The following is a 26,524-nucleotide window of genomic DNA, read 5'->3' on the forward strand; positions in this document are numbered from 1 at the left end:
CTTCTCTGCAAATACCAATGATGCTGTTGTTCACTATTTGAACTATAACACGACATTAAATAAGAAATATCATTTATTCACTTTGAACATTTTAAACTCAAATTGTATGCAAAGGCAATTAAACAACAGCATCCCCATTTCAAAGCTGGAGACCAGACATCTAAACATAAAGTTAGCAGATACCTAACTTCAAGCTTGAATTGAATGGCTCTACCTGCAAACTTGAAGTTAGACACATGCAGGAATATGCGGTTCAACTGATGACTGTGGTGCTGAAAATGTAGGTGTTAAATGGAAGGTATTTATCTAGTAAGTGAACATCCAAGGGTAGTTTAACCAATTCTAAATCAACGTCTAATTATTTTGAGTAAACCACACCCTATAAATGCTTGCCTGTTAACTGTGGGACCTACAGAGAGAGTTCAAACCAGATGCCAAATACTGAGATGCTACAGCTAGGCATCCAAACTGTGTCCTAAACAAAAGGGGGCTGTGGAACTCGGAAGAAACATGGCACTGGTGAAAACCAGAGTGAGATGTGGACATAGCTGAAGCTCAGAATGAAACACCTTACTGCGAATGCAACTAACAACAACATTGGATCACCTGAATTGCACAGGATTACCCTTTTATCCTAAGGGATATCAAGTACCCGGAGACATGACGATTTTTTCAGAAATGGAAGTCACCTCAGGCATGATGACGATTTTACTGAAATTGTCAGTGCTAGATCGGTGAAAGCTGTACAGCATGGGAATATTTCAGGTTACTCAGAGCAAAAAGCTGTGCTCAAGATACTGCTGTGCATTGATCTGCATGTACACCCATCTGAGAGACCCTAGTCTGCAAATAAAAGCAGGAATCAGAAAACTTCATCTAGGGAAACACACAATTCTTCGCAGGGTGAGAGACAACAGCACATAGAAATCACACTGTGCAATACAACATTCACAAAAATGTTGATACATATCGTCCCCCATTTGACTTATGGAGCCATCAAAAGCTCACTTCCATGGAGCATTTTTGGAGCCTTTAGTTGAGTAAATCACCAATTCAGAATCTGTCAGACTTCATTATGCAGATTAAGAGTCTCTCCTTGGTTTCATTTGTTATGCATTAATAAGGGAGCATTGGTGACTGTACCCTCTCATACAACGAAAGCCTTTCTGCCACTACATAGTAAATTTTGTTCTTTCTTGCATTCAAAATAAACCTCAACACAACAGCAACACGGCTTAGTTGCTATGCAAAGACTTAGAGCCACTGCATAGGGATCAGTTCCAGAGTTTGGTTTGATTTGCACCAAGCCAGGCAAAGTACACCTGGATGTGATCTGATGAGATTTTCCTGCTTGCCTATTTCTCTCATCTACAGGTGAAGCGTGTAATCAGGACAGAACGACCCCAGGATCTCCACAACCCTGCACAATCCCCATGCACATTTACTGCCTTCAGCTCAATGCCTGGTACAGTTAAAATACTAAGTACCAACAGACAGATTTATTATGAATGCTAGCAGCAATCTTTTTTCTCTCTCATTGACTAGATCTGACTCAAAAAGTTAATGGTAATTGCTCTCATCTTCATTTAGCAATGAGAGAGAGAGAGAAATGGGAGCAATTTGCAGATCTGAGAACAGGTCATTACAGGTGTGTTATATTAGTGTATTCATGAGCCCCCTGGGACAGCCATGCTGTGATATCCAATAACTTTCTTAATGTGTAATTACACACCATTGGACTATAATTGATTAATTGAAAAGAGAATGTAGGCAGATGCTAGGCCAAGGCTGATGCTGCTTGTTAAATGAATATGTCCTTGCTTCTTTTTAATAAGTTAAGTGAACTACTCAAAAGCAATTAACTGAGAACTGAAATTCATTAGATTTTAAGTAATTATTGGTATTAACTTTTATAATAAAATGAAGGATTTATATTTTGGGGTTTCCTTCCCATCCCAAAAGCAATATAATACACGTCACTGCTGAGATGTAAAAAGGTGTCTGCTACAGACAGTGAGCAGTGAGATATGCACCCCTTGCATTCAGATCTTTTGGTGTGCTTTCAGATAACTGTGTGGCACTAATCTGCCTTCTTGGGATGTCATTCCTGGAAGTCCTGAAGAGTTCTAGGGATTCCCAAAGAGATGGAGTCACATGCTCAATATCTCAGAGCACCCCCAAACCACCCAGCAGTGCAGTTGAACGGTGGCCAAGCTTTTCCCAGCCCTCCTTCTCAAGGGCTGGGTCTTAACTCTGAGAAATAAAAAGAGCACAGGCTCCTGACTTTCAAAAGCCCACTCTATTACTGTTGCATGTTGTCTCTACAAGGGGTCAAAGCCTTCAAACCCTTTTCCTTTTCAATGGGGAAGACAACGCATGCAGCAAGATGAGGCATGAGCCAACTCCACTGTTACAAAAAGTCATGCTGGTTCATGTCAGCATCTTTTCAGACCTGACAAAACCCATTCTAATTAACACTTTGCATGACTGAGAGCCAGGGTCAAAGGTGCAAAAGAACCTGAGCACCAGGGAGCCACAGCCAGTTTTACGGCCTGACCCTATGCTGAAGGTAGGGTGGTGGTGAGATGCAGTGCAAAGTACGGCTCCTCCCAGGTGCCTCACGAGCTCTACTGAGTCATCTGCATCTCCTGCACGGAATCCAAGAAGAAAATATTTATAGCCTTGGAAATTTTATTTCCAATTTATATGGAAGGAAATCCGACGAATTTTATTTCACCGCACTTCCCTTCCTTTGGAACAAGGCATATCTTTATTCTTTAACATTCTATAAAAACTGTCTGAATTTTATTTAAATTGGTTATGAATGCCAGTTTCATAAAGCAAAACCATGATTCACAACTGGTTTTCTTTCCAAGAGATACAAATCTCCCTTTTTTCTTTTTTTTTTGTCTTTTAGATTTATAGAGGTTTGGGTGCAGGGATGGCTTGGCTGACAATTTTTTTCCAGGCTATTTAACTTTAAAATTTATTGAAATCATTATTAAGAAGTAGCCTGCTAAAAAATGCATTTTCATCTAACAGTTTCTTAACTTTTTACATGTTTAAATTTGCAATCAATAAAGAGATTGTGGCAGTTTTTTTAATATTGAAAAAAACCCCAAATTTTTCAATGAGAACATGTTTAATATGAAAATTATAACTTCAGTAAACACATCAAGTAAGGAAAGCAGAGAGTAAAAGTAGAGTAATACAACACAGCATTGCAGTGAGGAGAAATTAAGGTTGGAGAAATTATTCAGAGGTCACCAGTAATTGCAGATTTATTAATGAAAATTTTAATGCTTGTTCTGGGAAGGAAGATGACAGATTCAGAGCTGTAATGGGATTTTAATTATTTTCCTTTTTAACAAATGCATTCTGCTTCTCTTTCGAAATAATAAAGGTGATGTTAAAAATTGAAAAATATGCCTCCTTCTGAGGAAAGGCAGGATTGTGCTCACAAAGTGTCAAGTGCCACATCCTAAAATAATGCTCCTGTGTTTATATGAAGGAAAATGCTAAATTAGAGGCACTAGGGCAAAGTTGCTTGCTATTTGTAGCTGGCTGCAGTGGGATACAGGGATATGACTCACTCTTGGCTCCAGGGTGCCAAACACCCACCGTCTGTAGCCATGGTCTTTCCCAAATCTGTTCCATTCCCATTGTCCATCTTCCCATGCTGCCTTCCCCTCTCACTGTCACACCTTTTATTCCATCTCTTTAGGTCCCTGAATCATCTTCCTTAATTCGGTTCATTGGACCGAAAAGGTGGGGATTATGTAGAGCTACTGGTGGGACCAGCTTGCTTGTGCAGGAAGCTGCATCTCAGGCCATGGGGGAGCTTTGTTCCTTTTATTCCCTTCCTTCCCTTCCCTATTCCTGCTCCCCATGCTCCTGTGCATTTTATACCTTATACTTAATGCATCCCTGGGAACTGGCAGAGACTTACCCTCCCTGCTGCCTGAATGGCAGCCCATGCCCACCTCTGAGAGAGGCATGGGGAATCTCTCATCCTCCTTAATGCTATAGGTCATGGTCACTTGCTAATCCCAAGTATAAAAGGAGTGAGGTTTGGGTCTTATTTCCAGTAGAGCTGCTATCTCAGACTTGCTATGACAAGGTTTTGTTTTCTATTAGTGTTCCGACAACTGGTCTCTGATTGCAGCCTTCAGCTTAAATATTATTAATAAAGATCATGTTCTTTACCTTTAAATTAGCTGTTAGCTTGCCTACTGCAATTTTTGATCAGAGAGGACGGAGATGTCTCAAAGCAGTTATTTGTCTTTTTTTGTCTACAGAACACAGGGTGTCAGTCAGAGCCCACCTAAAGTTAACAGGAGGGATCCTATTGATTTCACTGGGCTTGATTTCACTGGATCAGAGGTTATGGAGTCCTACACATGGTGTAAGTCAAGAAAAAAAGCACATAACTTTAGCAGCATGGTGGTCCAGGATGGGGGAAAGAGAAAGGAAGGCCTGAAAGACCAAGGAAATCTCTCAAGACCCCCAAGATTTTCTCCTGGCCCCAGGAACAGGATCCAAATCTCCCAGGCCCAGCCCATGCTGCTGTAATGTCAGCAACAGTCTTCACTTCCATTATGGGATAGAAAAACTTATCATTGAAAAGCAGGGCAAGAAGGACACAGCCTGGGTGCCAGGCAAGACAGTGGCTGCATTTGTTCTAAACTAGTAAACAGATCTGTGCAGACAGGCATAGAGACTACCACTTCCTGTGGAGAGCATATTATGGGGCAGCTGGCAGGCTGCAGCTCTGTGGGCCTGTGTTATCCCAGAGAGAGGCTGATCAGGGCACAGATGCCAAGGAAGCCAGTGCCCCATCAGTGCCTACCTGTGCCAGCAGGCAGGAGGCAGAGAGGGTCAGCTGGAGACAGGTGTAAGGGCTTCCCTCTCCCCACAGGACTGCAAATCTGCCCGTGGGCTGAGCGCTTCATTTTTTCAGTGCATTCACTGAAGCCCATGGACTTCAACAGTCTTTCAGGAAGACTGCATAAGATGAACACCATGTAGCCCTTCGTTCAGCCTGGCAGCAATTAAGAACAAAAAAACCCCTATAGAATAATTTTGCCTGGTTTGTTGCCCTTACTTGAAAAGAAACAGAATGCAAGTTTTTTTAGTGGGGTTTTGGGGATGTTCTTTTTAAAATATTCTGCTATAGCTCATGGACAATTTAGTTTTTGAAAATGAAATGTTACAGGCGATTAGTCTACCATATGACCTAAGCGTCACTGTTATTTCAGTCACAAGAAAGGTTGAATTTCATGTGACCAAGATTACTGAGGTTTTAAGAACATCAGTATCAATTCACTGCTACAATTGCTTTTCTCCATATTTTTGTTCCAGGGCCATAACCGCCATTCTGACAGCTCTCTGTGCCTAGTCCAAAGTTCCTGAAGCCAACAGCGGCCTCTCCGATGGCTGTTATGGGTTTTGCACAGTCATCTGCTTGAATCACTGCACATGCCACAGTGCAACTGACTGTAGCAGAAAACTGAGCAAGGAACCGATGAAATCCATCAGAAGAACATCAAAAAATACCACCAGCAGTGAGATGCAGCAAAGATTGAGTGATGCTGAAACTGCGTTAAGCATGGATGTGGAAGTTTTAAACTCTCATCAGGCTTGGTAGCTCTATGATCTGGAACTCTGCAAGGTGTCACTGGTCTCTTCCTCCTCTACCCTCCTGCCTCTCTGTGGTGACAAAATTGCCTCCTGACTACAAGGTTAGTACCTAAAAGGCTAGATGTGACCCTACATCCCTCAGAGCTGTTGGGCAACACTTCCGCTCCAGCTTTCTGGCCAAAAGCTCTGTGCATCCCCAAGCCGGGGCCAGGATGAAGGAAGTGCTCTCCTTCTCCCTCTGCCTCTTTGCAGCTAACAGGGTGAAGGAAGAGCCAGGGAGAGCAAAAGCAGAAGTGCATTTGCTTTCACTCTCCACTCTGCTAGGAATAAGGAGACAGCATGGGAAACAAAAAGGGTGGAAAGGCAAGAGAGGGGATGAGCAAAGCTATCTCTCCCTAATTCAGTCCTCCTTTGAAGGCACTGTGATTATAAATGGACTGAGAGGGCTGAAGCACTAACAGGGAGGAGGTCTGACCCTGGGGCACAGGAAGCAGGTCACTTACCTTACCAAAAAGAATTCAAGCCTCATTTTCTGAAACCAAAACTCTCATGGCCTTCAAAGGATACCAATATGCCTATTTACACTTAAATTGACTACAGCTGCAAAACCTAGTGGCTTCATCTCATGAAAAATATTCTCTGTGCTTTTTAATATCAGTGTAGCAGGTATGAAACCTTTCCCACATTCTAGTACCATAGTTCTGAAGTTAACCTGCCTGCATCCTTGCTGCTAGTCTGGATGCACCACATGTGCCATTTTTTCTGACCGTGCCTCTAGTGCTGGAACAGCAGAGCAGAGCAACACAACTTCAAGAAAAGCATTAGCTGTAGCTCTGGCTCATCTCAGCTTTGCCATAGCCTCCCCAGAGGCCTTTTGCTCATAGGAGAACATTTTGCATTTCATGTTTCAGTAGAGGTGTTTTCAGAGCTTTCTCTGCCTCTTTTTGTCAATGATTAAAGATAACTGGCTGTAGGTGAGTTTGCATTAAATCCAATAGCAAGCTTGTTTTATTTTGTGTCTTTTACATAATAGCTTCCAAGCACCAGGACTAACTCATAATTCATCGCATACCGCACTCACAAATGTATACTTTCAGAGCAGAACTACTAGGAGCAGACTTTTTTATTTCAAAGATGAAAAGATCATGATTTGATTGCAGGAAAACCATGGATTAACACTGGAAAAGAAATTTTTTTCAGGGTGTTTATGTTTTGTTATTTGTTCGCTTTACATATAATCCCATAGCGGTGGGTGGTACTCACATCATCTCCATAAACAAATGATCTGGAAAGCAACATGGTGTTTAATTTCCTTAACCCATCAAACCCTCCTTACCTCATACAGCAGCATGCCAATCTGAAACCTTGACTTGATATTCTGAGTAAATGGGGGGAGGAAGGACAAACAGTAGGTTTTTCTTTCCCACTTTTGTTAAAAGGCAACCAAGCATGACTCTTCCTACCCTGACTAACCTGGGTAGATGCCAAACGGATTTTTCCTTTCTCTAGGCAATGGCTCAGGAATTTCATCTGGCTAGAGCTGAGGCTGTGGCCTTCTCTCTGGCCTTTTCACTCCAGCCTCCCCTTTCTCCACAGTTAATCCCATTTTTCTCCTCACATCCACAATTAGCTGGACTGTACCGCTCCTTGACAATCAGCTTAGAGAGGGGACTAATTTCTGCCTTTTCCTTCTGGAAACAAAGAGATGTGCCTGAAAGAAAAGCTTCCAGCCACTCATGGAATAAGAAACTCAAATCCTGAGGCAGCATCTATGGGAGAAGAATAGGTGGCTGGCCAAGACAGCATGCTGACCTGGCTCCTTAAAAATAGATTTCTTTTCTGTAGTTCCCAATATTTATCATGGATAGCTAAACTTAAGAAAACATGATCCTCAAAAATACTGAAAAGTACAAAGGGAAAATTTGATGTGCTCATCGATTGGAGCCTCTTAACCACTCTGGTTTTTGTGCCCTACAACAAATGTAAGGGCAAAACATATCTGGATTTAGCATGTGAAATGAATACCCTATCCTAATCCTATAACTGCACAATGGTTTTCTATACCAACCAAAATACTTAATTATCACTGCTTTTCTTATGGAGCAGAACTACGGTAAGTACTTCAGGGGTTTCTTCTGCCTAAATTATACCTTTCTTCCTCTTATTTTCTATCAAACTTGTTCTCTTTTGAAAAAGAAAAAACCCCAAACAAATAGAATAGCTGAGTTGTACCTCACCACCCAAATTATCTCCTCTTCTGAGGAGTAAGAAATGAAGAAAACATACAATTTGTAATACTCTATGTTGCGTTTGTAATACTCTAGGTTACTTTTTTAATAATCAGTGTTACTATGCTTTAAAATCTCTCCAAGTATTGAGGAGCTAAAGTTTGCTCTGTGTGCCTGTGACCTGGGATGTTAAGATTCAGTCAGTGTAGCCCGACTCTCGCGGGAGAGCCCTGGCATGCAGACCAGGCAGCAGCAACTCAGCCCCTGGATCCTGCCTGGCAGCACTCTCCCAGCACGAGCATTTCCCAAACGGAAGAGCCTGCACTTGCTGAAACAAACCTCACTGGAAAATGGCAGCTGAACCCTAAAGCAAAGAAGGCACTTCTGAGCCAAAGCCTCCAATTTCACCTGACATGCTATTACACTTCTTACTCTCAACTGCACTCAGAAAACTCCAAGGATTTCCTGATTCTCAAAAGCACAAACAAGTTTCATTTTCTCTTTCATTTAAAAAATCTCAGTTTTTCACTTAGGCACCATCTGCCCTGTGCTGTTAGATTCTGGGTAAGTTTTCACCATTGGGAAAATATTTTTTTAGAGGGTCAGGTGTCCCCACTCCTTTCTTTCATCTGTTTTTTTTTTCTCCTCTCCCTAAGAATACTAACTAGTCTTTGAGAGAAAGATGGTGTGCAAATGGCCAGTTCTGGTGAAATTTGCTTTACACTTGAGCACATTTTAATATAGCATTGCTTCCCAAAAAGTAAAAATATAGAAGGAATACCACTACCTCTCTGTGAAACGTGTAGCAACTTCAATGAATAACATTAGTTCCCCTACCACCCCAACTTACGCCCAACATCATATTTTCACTGCAAGTTCCTACTACCTTTAAGGGTAGTAGAGGTACATATTCATTATTTGTCTACTATTTCTTTTTCACACATAAATTGAGTACAGATTACACCCCTGCCAATTTTGTTTCCAATAGCATAGGAAAAATAAAACTATAACAAATTGCTTTTATTACTTCCTTAAGCAAGAACTGAAACTTGTCCAAAAAAGCACGTGAAAGATTAACTTTGATGACTTGAGATTTTGCCAGGTACAGGGGGGATATAATATAACAAAAACTTAAATATGTATTAATAGAGGAATAAGCAACTGGACATTAAAAGAATGCTTGATTTTAATAGCATAAAGTGGGTTAATTGGTTCATTGATTGCTTACGCTAAAAACAAAGCAGATTTTCAATGAAACTAATACGTTACTTATTTTATATCAAGTTGTCTCCCAGCTCTAGGTTCATCGGACCTGATTTGACCAGAGTCACAGTAATTAAGCATGGCCTTGAAGAAACAGTTTCATTTATTTGGCACAAGAATTATGAGTACACCAGGGAATCACTTTCTGTGTTTGTCTAGTTTTTTCCCCTTAGGATGTAACACTGCTTCTTCTGAAATCACCAGGAACTTTGCAAAGGATTTAAGAGGAATCAAGACCAGATCTTATGGGTCACATGTACTGTGACTGGGTACTGGGCTGGGTACAAACTGACCCTTCCAAGTGACACCTGTGGCTCTAAAAACATTGTCTTTACCTAACGAGGGGTTGGCTCAGCACAGGAGACACTTGTGGGGTAGGAGAGCCTGTGGGCCCACTAATGCAGGTGTGGCCAAGATGCTTTGCACTTTGGCCAGTGCTGGGAGTGAGGACTGGCCACCATCCCTCGAGCTGCTGCCCCAGGTGTGGCCTTCTCTGATCAGCTGACTGAACCTGGGGGCCAACTTCAGCACCAGGTTAGGTCAGCTTAACAGGTCAACTTTCAGTGGCTGTTGCACCTGGGACACCAGGATTAGCATTTGTCCCTGCATTCTCTACGGGGAAGGCAGGTACAGGCTTTAATGCAGATAAAACACAGCATGTTCCTCCACTGCCATCCGCCTCTTCTGTAGTCACAAAGAAAAAAAAAAAGTGCTGTTGTTGTTGTTTCAAAGTCTAACCTCGTGTCCTGACTCTCTACAAATATTTCCATTTAGCCAAATGATAGATTTTACTTAAGTACAAACCAGAAGAAAGGTGAATGCAAGGGAGAGATCTATCTACTTATCTAAAACTCCCTTTTCGAAAGCCACGCATGAATCTCTTTTAAATGTATTACAATTCATCCTCTGTTTACTTTAGGCAAACAGAAAAACTCATCATGGAGCACTCATTTTCACAAGCTAATCAAGAACATTAGGTCCCAAAAGATTCATTTAACAGAAATATAATAGGCATTCCTGCTTGCTTTTAATCTTGCCTAGCTGCAAATGCTAAAATGAACAGCAAATTAACCCTGCCTTGGAACAGAGATTCTTTCACAGCTGATATCATCTCTCTTATGGCTTGTAAATACTCCAGGCTCCTTGTATGTAAGCTTTCCTAGCTTTCGCTCTTTCCCCACAGCAGAGAAGAGGAGTGGAGAGGAGAGGAATAGAGAGGAGAGGAATGGAGAGGAGAGGATGCTCCGGATGGCATGCAGCTATGAAGGGGTGGAGTAGGTGAGTGCTAAAGGGAGGACTGCCTGCCAGCAGAACAAAATGCAGCACTGCCACCCAAAAACAAAGCTAAAAGGTGGATGGGAGAGTGAGTTTTGGAGCAGTTCAGGGGGGAGGAGGGGCTTTTCGTGCATCATCAGCCACTCCCTGCATGGTTCTCCCTGATTTACCAGTGCAAGACAAGGTAGTATGACAAGGCCATTCACGTGCTGACATCAAATATATGAGATTTTTCAAGCAATTTGAGATTTTAAACTGTTCATGGATAGCAGAACTAGCATTAGAATGCTAAACAGGAAAAAAAACCTATCATATTTCATAATGTATGTCATAATAAACAAAAGCCTTTAAAAAAAACGGTTTTCACTGTGCTAAAGTAACAATCTAGACTTGTTGTAAGTATGTTATTCTTACAAGTAGTTCGCAGTTATTCTTGAAGGCAAGTCTTGGAGTTTCCTTAGCATAGTGCTGCTGGGGAAAATTTTCAGCATGTCCATCTTCATCTCTAGCCTGAAGGGAAATATAATGGCCTATTTAGGGACTTACAAATAATGGAAGGAAAAAAATAGCTAAAAGCATAACAGCTCAGATCATTAAAACAGACGGGAATCCCAAAATACAACATTATTAAAAAGTTTCTTTAAATATTCAGTATACCTTTTAGATATGAGAACTTGGGATGCTGTTTTCTTACATAGCTTAGGTTGAACATGCAAATTCATTGTGGTGTAATAATTAAAACAACAAAAGACAAACCCAAAATGAAATATTTGAGCTGGAAACTGTGAGTAATTCAGGGTTTCAATTTACTCCATTGCATTTCTCAGGATTACATTACATATGTACTCGTTTAAACTTTTTGACATGCTTAAGCGATCCTTAGATAATGTACTTGTATTTTTAGTTTAACAGCAAGGCCAAAAAAAAAAGGTTTTCATACTCATAATTTACATGTAACACTATTATAAATAAATTGATTCCCCCTCCATGTTTAAGTGAAGCTTTGAAAGGAGCAATCATTTAGAGACAACAATGATCCTTCAGTCCCATGCGATCAAAATATTTAATGACAAAGATGCATTAAAAGTTACTGGTTATTTGGAACTACACTGTTATTAAGAAAGTTGAAGTTTAAACGGAGACATTACCAGAGCCCATTAGCAATCCTGCTTGCATGCAGTATTTTTCCCTTCTCATCTAGAGCGTTTTCTGCTTTTGAGTTAAAGCAAAAGGGAGAAGCAGGTGAAAGGAGGAGTGTCAGCAATACGCTCATTACACTGTTCATTTGAGTGACACTTGCACTCCGTTCTGCTCCATCTCATCTGATTCCTGACTGTTCGCTCTCTCCCTCTCACAGCCTCCCTAAATTCACAGCTGAGCTGTCTCCCTCACATATGGCTTGCATATAATTATGCACATTCTATTTTACACTGCATTAAAATGATGAGCTCCTGGCTCCCTGCCAACCCATTTAAATCAGCCCGTGCCCAAAGGAGCCAGGGAGAGGAGGAGGGCAAAGGCAGCGTGACTAGATCAGGGGCAAGGGGAGCAGGCAGAGGCAATGGGGGTGAGGAGCAGGTAGTACCGCTCCCCCTCCCTCCTGCTATCCCATATGTGTCCCCGGGGTGGGGCAGGACAGGGGGTCCAGGGATGCCCAGGTGCAATCCAGGCATACCTCGGTGGTTGTGGCAGCGCTGGCATATTGTTCACCCCTCACTCAGCGTGAACTGCCTGTCGTCATGTGTCACACACTCAGCGCCCAGGCTTTTCAGTGTTGGCATTTATGAAAGATATTTACACCTTGTAGGCTCTGTGACTTGTTTGTCTTCAAACAGGCTTTTGCCTCTCCCCGAGGAGATGGGATGGGAAAGGGGAGATGTGGGCTAACAGCACTGTTGATTTTTAGGAAAACATGAAGGGTCTGCACCTCAACGAAAGCCCCTTGACTCCAGCAGGCTTTGACTCAGGCCTCTGCTTGTCAGCCATGGGGCATGAACACAGTTTGCCCAACAGAAAACACCATTTTTGACAGTGCAAAATTTGTCAAAAAGTGTATTTTGAGAAGCACCTACAATTGACGATTATTACAAGAAGCAGGAAGTGGGAGACTTTATCAGTTTATTCTGTATGTTTCCTAGCAGCTTATAGTTATTTTCTCTCACTGCCCTCAATAGTTGCAGGTTGGAAAATACTTAAAATTTTTCTTTAAAACCACAAGAAAGAGGTAGAGGATTCCTGAGCACCTGAAATCACTTTTATATTGACAAAGGTTTAAATGTGTTCTAATTATTAGTTTGAAACTGAAACCTCTCTTACACAATAAATCTACCTCCATGCTGTGTGGAATACAAAGCCCAAATCTGACTGTGTTTTATAAAGAAAACCCAAAATCTCATTCTGAAAACAAACTTTGTCCTTTCCTTTCCTCGAAGAAGGAATATGGGTAACTCGCTGAAGCTCTTCCAGGTCATCTAGAAGATAACTGGGGGATGAATGCCTTGCTCAAATAGAAACAAACATATCAGCTCGGGATCACAGATGCCAATGGGATGCTCAGTGATGGACAGCTAGGGAGATATTGGTGGGGCACAGGTGTTGTGTAGGGCTCCAAATGCTGTTGGTGCTTCCAGATCCCTGAAATTCTACCTTGGTACCATGCTAGGCATTGTGCATGTGATGGCTGGCACATTGTACCCTGCCAGTGACCCTCTGGAGCATTATCTTGGTGCACGCACACAGCTTGTAAAATGAAATGGATATCAGGGTGTTTGTAGTGCATATGCCAAAATACAGAGACAAACCCCACCGACTTTGACACGCTTACCAAAATTGCCAGTTACACAAAGGTTGTTCACCCCTGCTGAACAACAGCCAGGGGTGAACATGCCCCTGTTCCTACTGATCCAAACCTTACTTTATTTATTTTGGATGTCACTAAAATTCCCTAGTCTCAAAACCTGTTTAGCTACATACTGCTATAATTTACTCAGGCAGCAGAAATACATCTAATATATCTAGCTAGTTTCCATTGTAAAAACCACCTATTGTGATCAGCCAGGGAAAATTCTTCAGTTACTTTACAGTAATTCATTACTACCATCTTCCAGTTGCAAATAATTTGCAGAAGAAAGCACTTCTACAATGTTCAGCACTGTTCTAAGCGTATTAAAAAACTGGCTTGGAGTTTATCTCACAATGGTAATATTGTGATAATGGTTGTGCCTACACTGACCCACTCTCAATCATGACTGCCTCAGTTCCCCAGGATCTCGAGCTCATTCACAGCAGGCTGGCATCTACAGCTTTGCCATCAGGCTTGGCTGCCATGGGATGCTATTGTTTAAAAGCCAAATCTGTGATCACTCTGATTTTTTAAAATGCTTTAAAACTGCTAAAATCATTATAGAAATGCTTTTATCAAAAAAACGTATGTCCAAACTGCTAGATGTGATTGATTGCATATATGTAATACGTAGTACAACTGCTCTCACAGCACATTTTGTTCCAGGACAAAAAAGGCTTCAGCTCATGTTCTGAGGCCTGGAGCCATGGTTAGTGCGGCTAGTTTTATCAGTACAAAACTGCTGCAACTTCACTCTGGCAGTGCCTCTCCCGGGATTTACTGAATCTCCTAATTCAATACCCTCTACTGACAGGCAGCCGCCTTCCTGTCAGCTGCATGGGATCTGAGAGGGAAACCTGCCCACTGCCAGCTCCTGGGACACCAGGCTGGACACTTACAAAAGCAGTGGCACACACACCACCTCAGCTACTACAGCCAGAACAGAGCACACTGCCCAAGAAGCAGTATGGGCAAGGAAGACCTAGTGAGGAAACTGCAGCTGACTTGGTGGAGCTGGTTTGGCTGTAAAGTCAGCCTGATGATGGGTTGCAAGGGAAATCATGGCCTTTAATTGCAGGTTAGATATCAGGAAACCCTTCTTAATGACAGGTATAGCAAAGCACCAGAGCAGATTGCCGAAGGAGACTGTCAAAGCCCCATCACTGGAGTTTTTTAAGAGCAGATTAGGCAAACATCTGCCAAGAATGACATGCACTGAGTAGCTCCTGATGTGGGGAAGCTGGACAGATGAGAACATCTCCCTTCCTAGGTCCCTTTCAAAGCTTTCCACCACTGAGCTTCGAAAAAAAATGGCAGGAGATTAAGGAAAAAAAAAATTTAAAAAAAAAAAAGAACAGAAAACAGGATCTGAAAGGACCTCTGAAATAGGACAGCATTTGATGTTCAGATATACACGGACTCATTAATAAGTGCATGATGACAACTATCTTTGGCTACAGAAACTGTGCTTTTTGTGCATAAGCCAGCCAGCCTACATTTGTGAAAGATGCCAATAGTTTGGAAACAAACCATATATTCAGTCAAGATTCCTTTTTTTAACACAACGGAGGAAGAATAACCTACAGCAGAATTTCCTTCTCTACAGAGTGCGTGGATATTTGTTTCTCCTTATTCTCAGAGAAAAATTATCTTGATCCAGGCAGAGAAATTCTGAGCTTCAGTGTAAGTCCTTTTGTGTAGGTTTAGCCTTGGGAGAGGAAATCTGTGCTTACATTTTAATATTAAGGGCAGGATCTTATGATAGGATAAATCACAAGGCAGGTTGAACCAAATAATTTATTAAGATGGAACTTGTTAATGCAAAGCTTCCACTAAAATGGGACAATGCATGTGCAATGAAATCCTACTGCTTAGTCCACAAAACTTTAATGCCATTTAACCAAAAACACCTAATATCTATTTTCTAAGAGCTACAGTCACTTGAGTAATGCAGAGTGACAGAATATTAGCCTGCTTACTCAGGATAAAATTGGCACCTACTTTCCATAAACGTCCTTTAAAACAGATGAAATATGAGACCATTACCCCCAGACACGCTAAAGGCGGGTATTAGTTGAATGTCTCTGGTAGGACAAAAAATAAGCTGCAAGGAGTTGAACAGTATTGCTATAGAAGTGCAGATAACTGCGTCAAGGCTCCTGTCCCACAGCGACGGACAGAGGAAGTCCACATCACCCTTAGCACTATTGTCTCCAGAGGCTGGCTGCAGACAGGAACTGGAAGCTGTGTTTCCATTTCCACCACAAAGGTTATCTCTCCCTTCACCGAAACTTGAAGGAAATCCTCGGGGAGACCCTAATCCTTGAAATTTTAGTTCCTGTGCATTTCTGTTGTCCCACATAATCAATTATCATGCTCTCTACGTTCACTATACCAGCAACAGTAAAAATAATACTAAACTTCCACCTGCTGGTATTCTTCCCAGAAATATGAACATACTTGCTGTGGGCTGGGTGGTGGGGGAGCCCAGCATCAGAGTTCTGCATGGTGGTTCTGTGCTGGGAGTGGAGCAGGGCCAGGGAAGATGGTCCAGAGAGGACGTCCCCTGGTTCAGCAGCCATGCAGTTACAGGAGTGAATGGACTCTCAGCTCAGGGAAAGTCTTCCCTCAGAGAAAGCTCCCACTAATGTTTGATGACAGATTTGCTCTTCACAAGAATTTCAGGATTTTCTTGAATCACAAAGTGATGCAATAAGTCATATTTATTAGCTTGTTGCCTCTGTAGCTGCATTCTATTCACTAATCTCTACAGTCGTAACATTTTGCCACTCCAAGCCTCTAAAGTCTTCTCAAGCTTTTTGAAAAGTCCCAGGTATTTTGAAACATGTCAAAACAATGTTTCATAAAATCTCCCAAGAATCAGATTAGTGAAAAGAAAGGACCTAAAATCACACTGGTTGTTTATCACATCGTTATAACTTACATTCCAAGAAAGTTGAAGTTATCCCTTTTGCCTGACCTCTTGTGACTAGCCCAGGTTATAGGTGAACACCCTACCCAACATTTTCCAGCCTGGGGTCTCTTTACTGGCAGTGGCTCTCTGCACACTCGGTGGTGGTCTATGGAGAGCTTGCAGGTCATGTGCTACTAACTCCCCTTGTTTCCAGCTGCTAAAATGCATTTAAAGACAGCTAAAAATACATTAAATACTTTCCTAATGTTATTTTTCCATGTAAGCAACTGCTGTAGTCACCACAGGAATGTTATTTGATCACCAAGGGGAGGGGAAGTGGTCCGCAAGACAATCTGTCTACTGGAGGAGATCTACAAAGTTAAAAAGAAATTGGGAATATGCCCTCTTATAACTTCTTTATTAAGTATGCAAAGGAAAACCAGAAGGGCTTTGGCTGACTTGCTACCTCCTCTACTCTCGCCAAACATGCCACCCCAATGCTCACACGAACACATGTACCAACACACATGTGCAGATCTCCACCCACCATTTAAGTTAGGAACTGAGATCTTATTTATGCTGGAAGCAGTCATCAGTGGATAGAAACCAGCAGAACAACATCACCATGACAAGCCAAACCTTGGGACTGCATGTGCAGCTCTCCCCAGGTCCTGAGAAGAGGGTATACCTCTGGTGACAGGTTTGTGCCATTTTGTTGCCTGTGGTCTTTCCACAGACTTCCTTGAAATCTCTCTTTGGCACTCAGTTGCTCCTGGCTCCTACATATTACAGTACAGACTCCACAACTGTGGAGTCCCTTTCACAAAGTGAAGTTACATGGTCCCCAAGAAGGAGCAAAGATGTCCCTGAAAAGGTGCAGTCCCTAAGCAGAGCTCGAGGTTCAATTCCCCGCAGGCATCCTCAACAAGACAAAGATCCCTTTCATTGTCATATCCCTTGCTCATAGCTGCTCATGTCTTACTGTGACCTGCCCATTACAGACAGTGATGAACCTAAATCCAAACTCCAACCTTTGCTCAAATTTCAGTTGCTATTTCAAAAGCTAATACAAAATCTGAACACTAAACCACTAATGGTAAACTGGACTAAAAAAATTATCGAGTCCACATGTTTAAGAGAAGGTTTGGTGTGGAAATGACTTCAGGAGCCAGCGATCTGGCTACTGTGATTAAGCCCAGAGAAAATACATGATTCTGAATATCCTGCAAACTTCTCCATTGTGCTAATGGAAGAAATACCTACTGACTTCAAAAATAAAGTCACCAGGTCAAACCTCCTGTTCTAACTAAACCCAACACACACCACCTCGCTGTCCCTTTCTGAACACATGTAAAATCTCCTGGCAAACAGGCAGTTCTGCTGAGAAAAGCCAACCCAGAATAAATGCATTACAACAAAGAAGGTGCCAATCTGTGGAACGATAGGGCAATGTTTCTGAAATTATACTTGTCAAAGCAACTGAGGACTGTCACATTCATTTTCTTGCATAACTGAAGCACACTAAAAAATCCAAACAAATGTGCCTGCAAATCTGAAAAACAGTTATCTAAGGATTTTTATTCTTTTTTTAATGCCTGTCTTCCACAGGCTATAGCACTGACTGGTCCACCTTTATGAACTTATTTTTCACTCAGAATTTCATGGTATAAAATTACCTACAGTTTATTTTAAAATACAAACTTCAAACTCTTATTATAATGTAAGGAATATTAGAGGTGAATCAAAAGAAAATACTAATAACAGTACTATTTTAGTGCCTGCTAAAGTAATAACTTCCATCCTATTGCACTGAAAACTTAGACCAAAAAAAAGGAATTCAGCTTTGGATTCTATAAATCTTTTTCTACCTTTCCCCCAGTTTTGTTTCATATATTTTATAGAACCCTGCTGGACTTCTCATTCTTCCAGGCAAAAATCAGGATTTTTTTTTTTATACTATTTGCAATGCTGTACATTTATAGCCCTTTCTACCACAGTCATAAAATACCTAGAGAAAAACTGGTGATCACCTTCAGTTTCCCCATACACCCAGAAAGAGCAACTGAAGCAAAAATAGCAGTGTCTACTGCCCTGGATCACTCTTCTAATTTTTATAGGAAGAGGAGTAAAAGAACCGAGATGTTAAAGGACTCAGGCTCACAAGCAAGCGAAGGTGGTACAGCCTCAATCCGGTTGCTCAAGCAGGGAACTGCCTAATGCTCTCAAGCAAAAACCCTGCATTCAATCTCATATTCCCATTGCATTCCAGACTTACAGGCCTTTTCCTTCTTCTATCAGCTAATACCCAGGCAGTTTCTGCGGCTTTCCTGCCTTCCACAGGACTGTGCTACACTTTCCCTGACAGTTCATGGCACAGTAATATATGAGAAGTCTTCAGGTGGCTGCCTTAAAAGCTAATTTTTCAAATTGCACAAACCTTTAACCATATCATAAATATTTAACAGCCAGTTCAGAATTGTCAAAAAATAAATATGATAATAAACACATAACATTGAGACAATTTGAAATAAACTTTGTTTATTGCCCCCTCGAATGGTTTTAAACCAGTCACAGCTATGTGGGACCTTCATAAAAATGAACCTTTACTAGTAATCTCCCTCCTGATTCATGACAGGCCTGATCTAGAGACACTTATGGACTGTGCCTGACAGTTATTGCAACATAGTCAATACACAGCCTAAAATACGGCTAGGAAAGAAATTAAAATATACTACAGACTTCCTGATAGCTTCCATTTTTGTAATGGGTAGCTCACACCAGTGTAGTTGATAAGCTTTTCCTCTTTCTTCACATTCCCCGATTATTATAATTTATGAGATAAAAGCATTTTCCAAAGTATTCTGTGTGTTTCACTGTCAGGTAGTTCAAATATCCCTTTTCACTGCTGCCATTTCTACAAGGGTTCCCCAGCTCAGATGAAAGACTTAGGCACGAGGCAAGCAAACATTTCCAATGAGCCTGCCAGAGAAGCACAGAGACACAAAAACAAAACACAACACCAAGGAGAAGGAAAAAAAACAGAGAAAAAACCAAACAGAAAAAACCCCCTCAAATGTTGGTTAGGGTTAGCTAAGGCTCACAGACCAAACAAATCACCGTCCCTAGTAAATTTGTTTCAATGCATCTGCTTATTTCAAGCTTTGGTGTTGTTAATACCAGAGCAACAACGCAGATTTTCTCTTATTGCAGTGTCACATATAGGATTAATCATCTTGACTTGGAGCATATTTTTTTAAGGCAATTGCAGGCTGGTTTAATGAACTCCTCTCCCACTGGCTTTTATAGACTAGTCATGATCAACATACCATTAAGATCCCTTCGCCCCATCCCTCCCCTCTCCGACAGCTTGCCTTATTTGCCTCACAACAGTCAATATCCAATTAAGAGCCAACAGATTTGATCAATACAGAAGGTAACAATGAGACTTAAACAGCTGGTAAATTCTACATCTACTGTTTTTCTTCAGTTCCCATCTCTGAGGCATATAAACAGTTCTGCACCTTGAATAAATGCAGAGAAGGAAAAACAATGACGAGGTCTGGCTGGTAAAGCTTTCCCTCAAATGGGCTGTGTCTGACACTACTGCACAGCAATAAATGCTTGTCTGAGGTCAGCGCAAGACAGGCAGGATCCTATGTTCTGTATTTTCTGTGGCCTTTTAAAGGGTGAAAATAGAAATCTCTTCCTGCTCTGGTTACAAGTGACATGTCATTTGTGCCATTCACACATGAAAATGAAGGGGCTGTAATATTATTAAAGCAATCATTTATGAGCTGGGCCAAGGGATGACTGGTCTGGAGAGGGGGGTAAAACTCAATAGTAATGGAGTGTAAGCAAGAAAACAGGCAAGGAGAGGGTGAAAAGAAAGGAGGGGAAGCTTTAATACAAATGACACATCCTACAACCTTAATATCATCTCTCAGTCTTTCTGCCAATGATGAATGGCTGTAATAAAAGGTTGGATAGTGGTAGATATAAGCAGGAAAAAAGTAAAACCTGGCTAGTGGTGAGAAGCATTTGTTACAATTCCCAACAGCCCAGCTGGAGGTCAGGGACCGAGGTCACAGTACTGCCACTGCCTTTTCTCCCTTGTGTCCTGCCACCTTTTTTGATGAAAAGTTTTACTTTCAAAGACATTTCACAGAGTAACAGGCGGATATAGTCTAAGTGAGGTAGCCTTCCTTTTCCAGGATTTCCACTCTTCTTTAAACAAGAAGTCGTGACCATGGGGGATGCCACGCTCTCACTGACAAATGGGACCTAATCCAAACACCTCTGAGCTTGCTCCCAACACTGCCAGAAAGTTATTCCTAAATCACAGTGGCATGCCTGTGTTCTCCACTGCCCACTGCAACCCTCTGTCATTTGGAGGGATTCCAGTAACATATATCATGTCTAAAACCAGGAAACTGTCTGTTCAAACTCATAAGAAAGTTCAGAGCACACAGAGCTTTACAGGCAATTGGAGGCAACTGACTAATTTTTCTTCCCAACTCGCCTTGGGATTTGAGAAGTCCCATTCTGAGTTTTCTCCCTTCTGTCACAATAAAATAAAATGTGCTGAAAAACACCTCTGTCTTCCCAGTTCGTTTCACTACCATCTTCCATGGGGAGCAGTTGTGGATAGATCCTTGGCCAAGTTTCTGAGTCTACAGGAATCCACTTCTAACCATTCCCAGCAGTTTACTTCAGTCCTCAGGGTTTATCAGGCTGCACCTTTGTTTTCAACTCTGTGCATTGTTATTACAGAAAAAAACCAAAACCAATACTACTCTAACTCTTAAAGATAGACTTAAAAAATGGGGATGCTTCCACTTGAAAAAGGAGCAGGCAGAAACACATTCACCATCTTTCTGTCTTCTGCATTCACTCAAATGGCCTTTTTGTCACTTCTGTCCCTGACCCACTGGGCCCTTTACCACACAACAGAAGCCTGCATGTTTTGCCACCTCTTCTGTAATCCTGATTTTGATGGTTGGACTTGATGATCAATTTTGATGGTTGAGCTTGATTATCTTAAAGGTCTTTTCCAATCTTAATGATTTTATGATTCTCTTTTCTACTTTTCAGTCTTAGCTCCTGTCTTGAAAAGCATCCTTTAAGGCTTCACCAGACTCCTGCAAGCTCCCAGAGAGCACTGTTGTCTCCTCAGGTGTATGCATGGGTATTTACATGCCACCCCTACCATTTCAGGGAGGCACTGTCAACTTCTAAAACTTCCATGTGTTTATTCCAGACTCTTATGTTTGCCCTTTATATAGCTTCTGCTTACCCATATATATTGCATATACTTAGCCAATAACCTTGCTTACAGCTCTGCCCTTCTTTAATGTTTCCTCACAGTTCAATGGTCTACTTAGTGTCACCTCAAATGTGTCATCCATTGTGTTCTTGAGCCTGATGAAGCCCAGTTGATGGCCTGTACAGTAGGTCTGCTGCCATAGGTTTGCCTCATTTTCCTCAAAGATGGAGCTATTGCTTCCACAGGGAAGAAAAAAGATGCAGCTATGACATTCCTCTGCAAAGCTGGTACCAAGGCTAAAGAGCTGGGAGCTGTCAAAATCACACCTCTGCACAATGAGTGACCCTGGGTCCTCTGTTCAAGGGTTGGGCTTGAAGCAGCCTGGTGGGCTTTGCAGTATTCGAAGAGCAAAGTACTCCTCATGCTTCTCCACTCTCAGGCTGTAAATCAAGTGCTTGCCTCTTCTGTTGCCAGCACAGGGACTTACCTATCTCAGTTTAGGGCAGAGTTGAAAGGATGTGCCTGTCTAAGCAAAGTCTGGAGAAACCTGTAGAAATGTGGCCTTTGTTCTTTCATCCACCGTGCAAAGCTCCAGAAATTCCCCATTGTTTGACCAAGATGTAGAGGTCTTTGTCTTGGTCACAGTGTACATTGCACTAGGAGGCAGCAAAGTTTGAAGGAAACTAGTGCTCTTACTACTATCACTACATGGAAGTACAAATGCATCAAGAAAAGAACCAGATTTAAATAAACACTTTAAGCACATTCTTCCTCTACTGAATATTGCTGCTCTCTGAAAAACTTCACATAATTTTCTACTCCATACCTGATTCCAGCAAAATTCAAGACCCAGTTCTCTTGTCTGCAACCAGGCCACTTTGCATTGGGCATCAGCTCTGTAAAGTGCATGAATGCTTTTGACCTCAGTTGTTCTTAGTGCACTTTTTCCATCTGTGCCTAAAGATACTCTAAAGTGAAGAAAGCACCTGCTTGCCCTTCACACAATCACGAATGAAGTTAAGCTTAGACAAAGACTGGAGTCAGCAAGATAACCACTGGGGTGGTGACAGATGCTCAGCCTAACATGAGATTGAGGCCAGTGGACAGGAAAATCCATCACTGTTTCCCAGTACTAGGAGCAGGAAGAGCACTGGGCTGGTAGCCATTATCATCTCTTTATTAGCAATAGGCTGGTCAGAGAGAAAAGAAGCTGAGGAATCATCTATTCATACTCAGAGCGTGAGTTCCAGGAATAAAATTACAATTTAAATTAATTACATCTAACTATGTAATGAATGTTTGTGTCAGTTTATTACAAGCATTTTCACCATTCATGCTGTGAAACGCAACTTAGTGACTTTTTTTGTAGGGAATAAGATGGAACAAACATGTGTCTCACTTGCATTGTTAATATATTAATCGTTAAATTGTTACTAATAATATTAATCTCATTATCCTAATTACATGTGTTCTGCCTTTTTACAGTAGCATTCCTATCAGAATTAGATTGCTTCATACATCTCCATTGTTCCTTTCTTTCAGTTTGGAAACCTGATGGGGAATCACTGGCATTGAAGAAAGGTGACATGAGTATTGAGCACAAGAAGCTGCAACATCAGCTGCTTAGCAGGAAGGGGAAATCTATGAGTGCTCTTTAACAACCAGCACACTTCTCAGCATACACTGGCAGAACATTTCACACGGCAGGAGGTGAGGTTTAAAAAAATTGGACCACTATAATCCTTTAAAAGCAGCCAGGGTCTCCTTCTGAAAGTCTAGGTCATGTGCCTGGCACTGCCTCATATGGTGTCTCTCTTCCGCCATTTGTTTATTTGCTTCTGGCAGTTTTGGCAGTGAGGTATCAGAGTGAAATGCACACCACTCCATACATATGGTGGGAAGAATCTAGTGCATCAGTTGAATGCATACTGTACTGTATACACATTCTGTTTTATCTCTGAGCACAGCTGTGCTGTAAAAGCTTACAAAATGTGAAGCCTTCTGTGCAGCAAAAACATCGACAGGAGAAGCTGGCCTATAACTTATTAGGTTGTGACACAAGCCAAAAAAAGCCGGAGTTACAGCTGACAACTCCTGGCATCGTGATGAAAAGCACAGTGGCTCAAGTTAAAGAGGGAGTGTCAGCCCTAACTTCATGTTTCGAACTTTCGCTGCCACAGGTCACAAATAGCATCGCTGGTTTGTTGTAGGACAATGATTCCCAATCCCGGTGCATGGCTTCCAGCTAGCAACTGAAGTAAAAAGGCAAATCATCCCCCTTGTGCCCCGCTGTGCTCGCAGGCAGCCTGCACTAGGAAGGGATTCAAGGAAGGGGTGGGCAAGAGCCAAAAAGCGATTGTGCCTTTCTTTCTCACCCATCACAGCAACCTTCAAGCTGGGATCAGTCCTGCATTCCCTACTCCCCCAGCAAATTGGACTGAAGGTAGTAGAAACACATGGTAGGAAACTCTCCTGCACTGGTTGGAGCAGATGTCTGGTAGATTTTTTTCACCATGACCTTGAAACAGGGACTCTTTATTTAAATCCGAGTAAGAACAGCCACAGACCCAAGGTATCCCAGCTCATGCTTGTCTCCAGTAGTGGCCAGCACCACCCTCTTGAGCAGAATTGGAGGAACAATGGGTAACCAGTCCTTCCAGGGGTACAGACCTGCCCTGAGGGCAGTGGGAGCAGGTGTGTAAGAGGCTTGATAAGTGAGTTTGGCCTGTATGTCCATGGTTTCTGGACTTTTTTTACATATATCTCAGGGTGCAGCACTGAGCTAGGTGAGATTGTAGTTCATCTCTTTCCCTACCTACTGACAGACTCCATATGTGCATGTATGTGTAGGCAGAGGAAGTGTGGTGAGTAAGCCAGACAGAATGGAAATGCAAGGTGGGATGGCACAAGACCGGAGAAATCACATTTGCTCCCTGATCCAATAGGAATGAACTCCTTTGGCAGCTGGATCTGTCAGGGCTGACCTGTTTGCTTCCCATGCATGCTGTGAGGGCTCCTCAGCTGGAGAAAAAAATCCCCCCTGTCCAATCTCACTGCTGCCTGAGACGATATCGAGTCTCAAAGTGGGCTTCTGAGTCCAGCAGCCTCCTTGACAGACACAGGTTGTGGAGAGCACCTTATGATGGGAGAGCACACTGGTATCCCACAGGCACTCAGCCAGGGGAATTGCACACTTTTCTGCTCCTCACGCAAACTTATTTTCTCAGGCAGGAGCCCACCTGATTCCAAGAGGAAAGGAGAGCTAAACCATCCTGTCAACTAGAGCTGAGGGAGAAAGGCATTCCACAAAGAAGCCTTTACCAGGGGGCTTCCCTCCTCCAATACAGTCATGATGGCACCCCCAAACTTAGCTGCTCCTTGGGGCTTCCCAAAAGGCATCGCAGGAGTCCTGTAGCAGGGCGCTGGCTCTCAGCCCACTCCCACCGCAGCCCTGTACCCATGGGGTTCCCCTGGGAGGATGACTGCCTTGCACAGTGTGTCACCACAGGGGACAGAATACAACCCCCAGCTAAGTTCAGCTTGTCTGCCTCATGGTAGCAGAGTTGTATGGCTTTGTATGTCCACTGCCTTCTTCCTTAGCCGTGGGGGTGACACCCTGGCTACTCCACGGCAAAGGGGAAGGGGGACATGGCTGTCACACTTTTGGGGGGGAGACAGAAAAGAAAGAGCAATTTGACGCTCAGCCAGACATTTTGTCACCTCTCCTACCAAATATATGAAAATAAAAGAGAAGTAAGGAAAAGGGAAAATAGCAAGTTCTTGCCTCAAGCACCAATTGCTGCTGATGTTAGTTCATTTTCAACAACGGACTTTAATTGCATCTCCACACTGGATAAACCTTCTTTTCCAAAAGTTATTTTAAATACATGGCAGACTCCTCCTTAAAACCAGGCCATGGTCTGCACTAAAGGAAATAGTATCAGTGAAAGGCAATCAGAGGTTTGAAATAGCTCTTATGTAAGATATTAAATAACAAGAACTTATCCACTTAAAAAAAAAAAAAGAATAAATATGATAGTAGTCTATGTAAGCTATTTTATTTTTTTGCTACCAAAAAAAAATCTCCCATATTTTTGTTACCAAAACAGAATTGGCTATTAGCTATCCATTAACTATCCATTGTTTCTTGCAATGCGAAAAGTTCAATAAATGTTCAGTGAATGCGCAAAAACAAATGAAAGAAAATAACTTTTTGCAGAACAAGTCATCAAGCTAGGTGGTTTGCAGGCCACAACCACGCACAAATCCATGAGGAGAGTAATGCTTTCTGGAAGGACATGTTCATTAGCTATTAACAATGGTACAAGAACTCCCACACTAAAGTAGTTCCAAGGAACTATTACAGAGATGACCTTGATGTAAAGAGCCATGAGTCTGGCCTGCAGAGTGCAGGGTTGACCTCAGATTGAGTTTTTGGACATTTGTGCCTCCCTGCAGTCAAGCTCTAGGAATTGATTTTGGATGTGGCAACTCTGGATCTGCTTTCAAACCTTGAAAGTAACCCAGGGAAATTAATTGGGGCTATCATTTCTGCCTCCAGAAAAAGGTAATTAAATTGTTTCTTAGACTGATGAGAGAATCATAGAATCATAGATTCATAGAATCAACCAGGTTGGAAAAGACCTCTGAGATCATCAAGTCCAACCCTTGATCCAACACTGCCACGGTTACTAGACCACGGCACTAGGTGCCACATCCAGTCTCACCTTAAAAACCTCCAGGGATGGTGAATCTACCACCTCCCAGGGCAGCCCATTCAAATGTCTGATTATTCTCTCAGTAAAAAATTTTTTTACTAATATCCAACCTAAACCTCCCCTGGCACAGCTTAAGACCATGCCCTCTTGTCCTATCCTGGTTGCCTGGGAGAAGAGGCCGGCGCCCACCTGGCTATAACCTCCTTTCAGGTAGTCGTAGAGAGTGATGAGGTCTCCCCTGAGCCACCTCTTCTCCAGGCTAAACAACCCCAACTCCCTCAGCCTCTCCTCATAGGACTTGTGCTCGAGTCCCTTTACCAACCTCCTTGCTCTTCTCTGGACCTGCTCCAGCACCTCAATATCCTTCCTGAACTGAGGGGC

At 42.3% G+C, this 26,524-nt stretch overlaps 1 protein-coding gene across 2 annotated transcripts in view; it reads right to left on the reverse strand.

Moving 5' to 3' along the window:
• SOBP (sine oculis binding protein homolog) overlaps nt 1-26,524 on the reverse strand; it is a 116,703-nt gene that overhangs the window by 41,285 nt on the left and 48,894 nt on the right. Inside the window, exon 5 of one of the 2 annotated variants that reach the window (XM_018078067.3) lies at nt 10,821-10,916. The exons of the other annotated variant lie outside the window; for it this stretch is intronic. Coding sequence (XP_017933556.1) covers nt 10,821-10,916 — 96 coding nt within the window. The remainder of the gene's footprint in view (nt 1-10,820; nt 10,917-26,524) is intronic. 2 annotated transcript variants of the gene reach the window in all.

Source organism: Manacus vitellinus, unplaced genomic scaffold (assembly GCF_001715985.3).
Source record: "Manacus vitellinus isolate BGI_N305 unplaced genomic scaffold, ASM171598v3 scaffold_4_pilon, whole genome shotgun sequence".
NCBI lineage: Eukaryota > Metazoa > Chordata > Aves > Passeriformes > Pipridae > Manacus > Manacus vitellinus.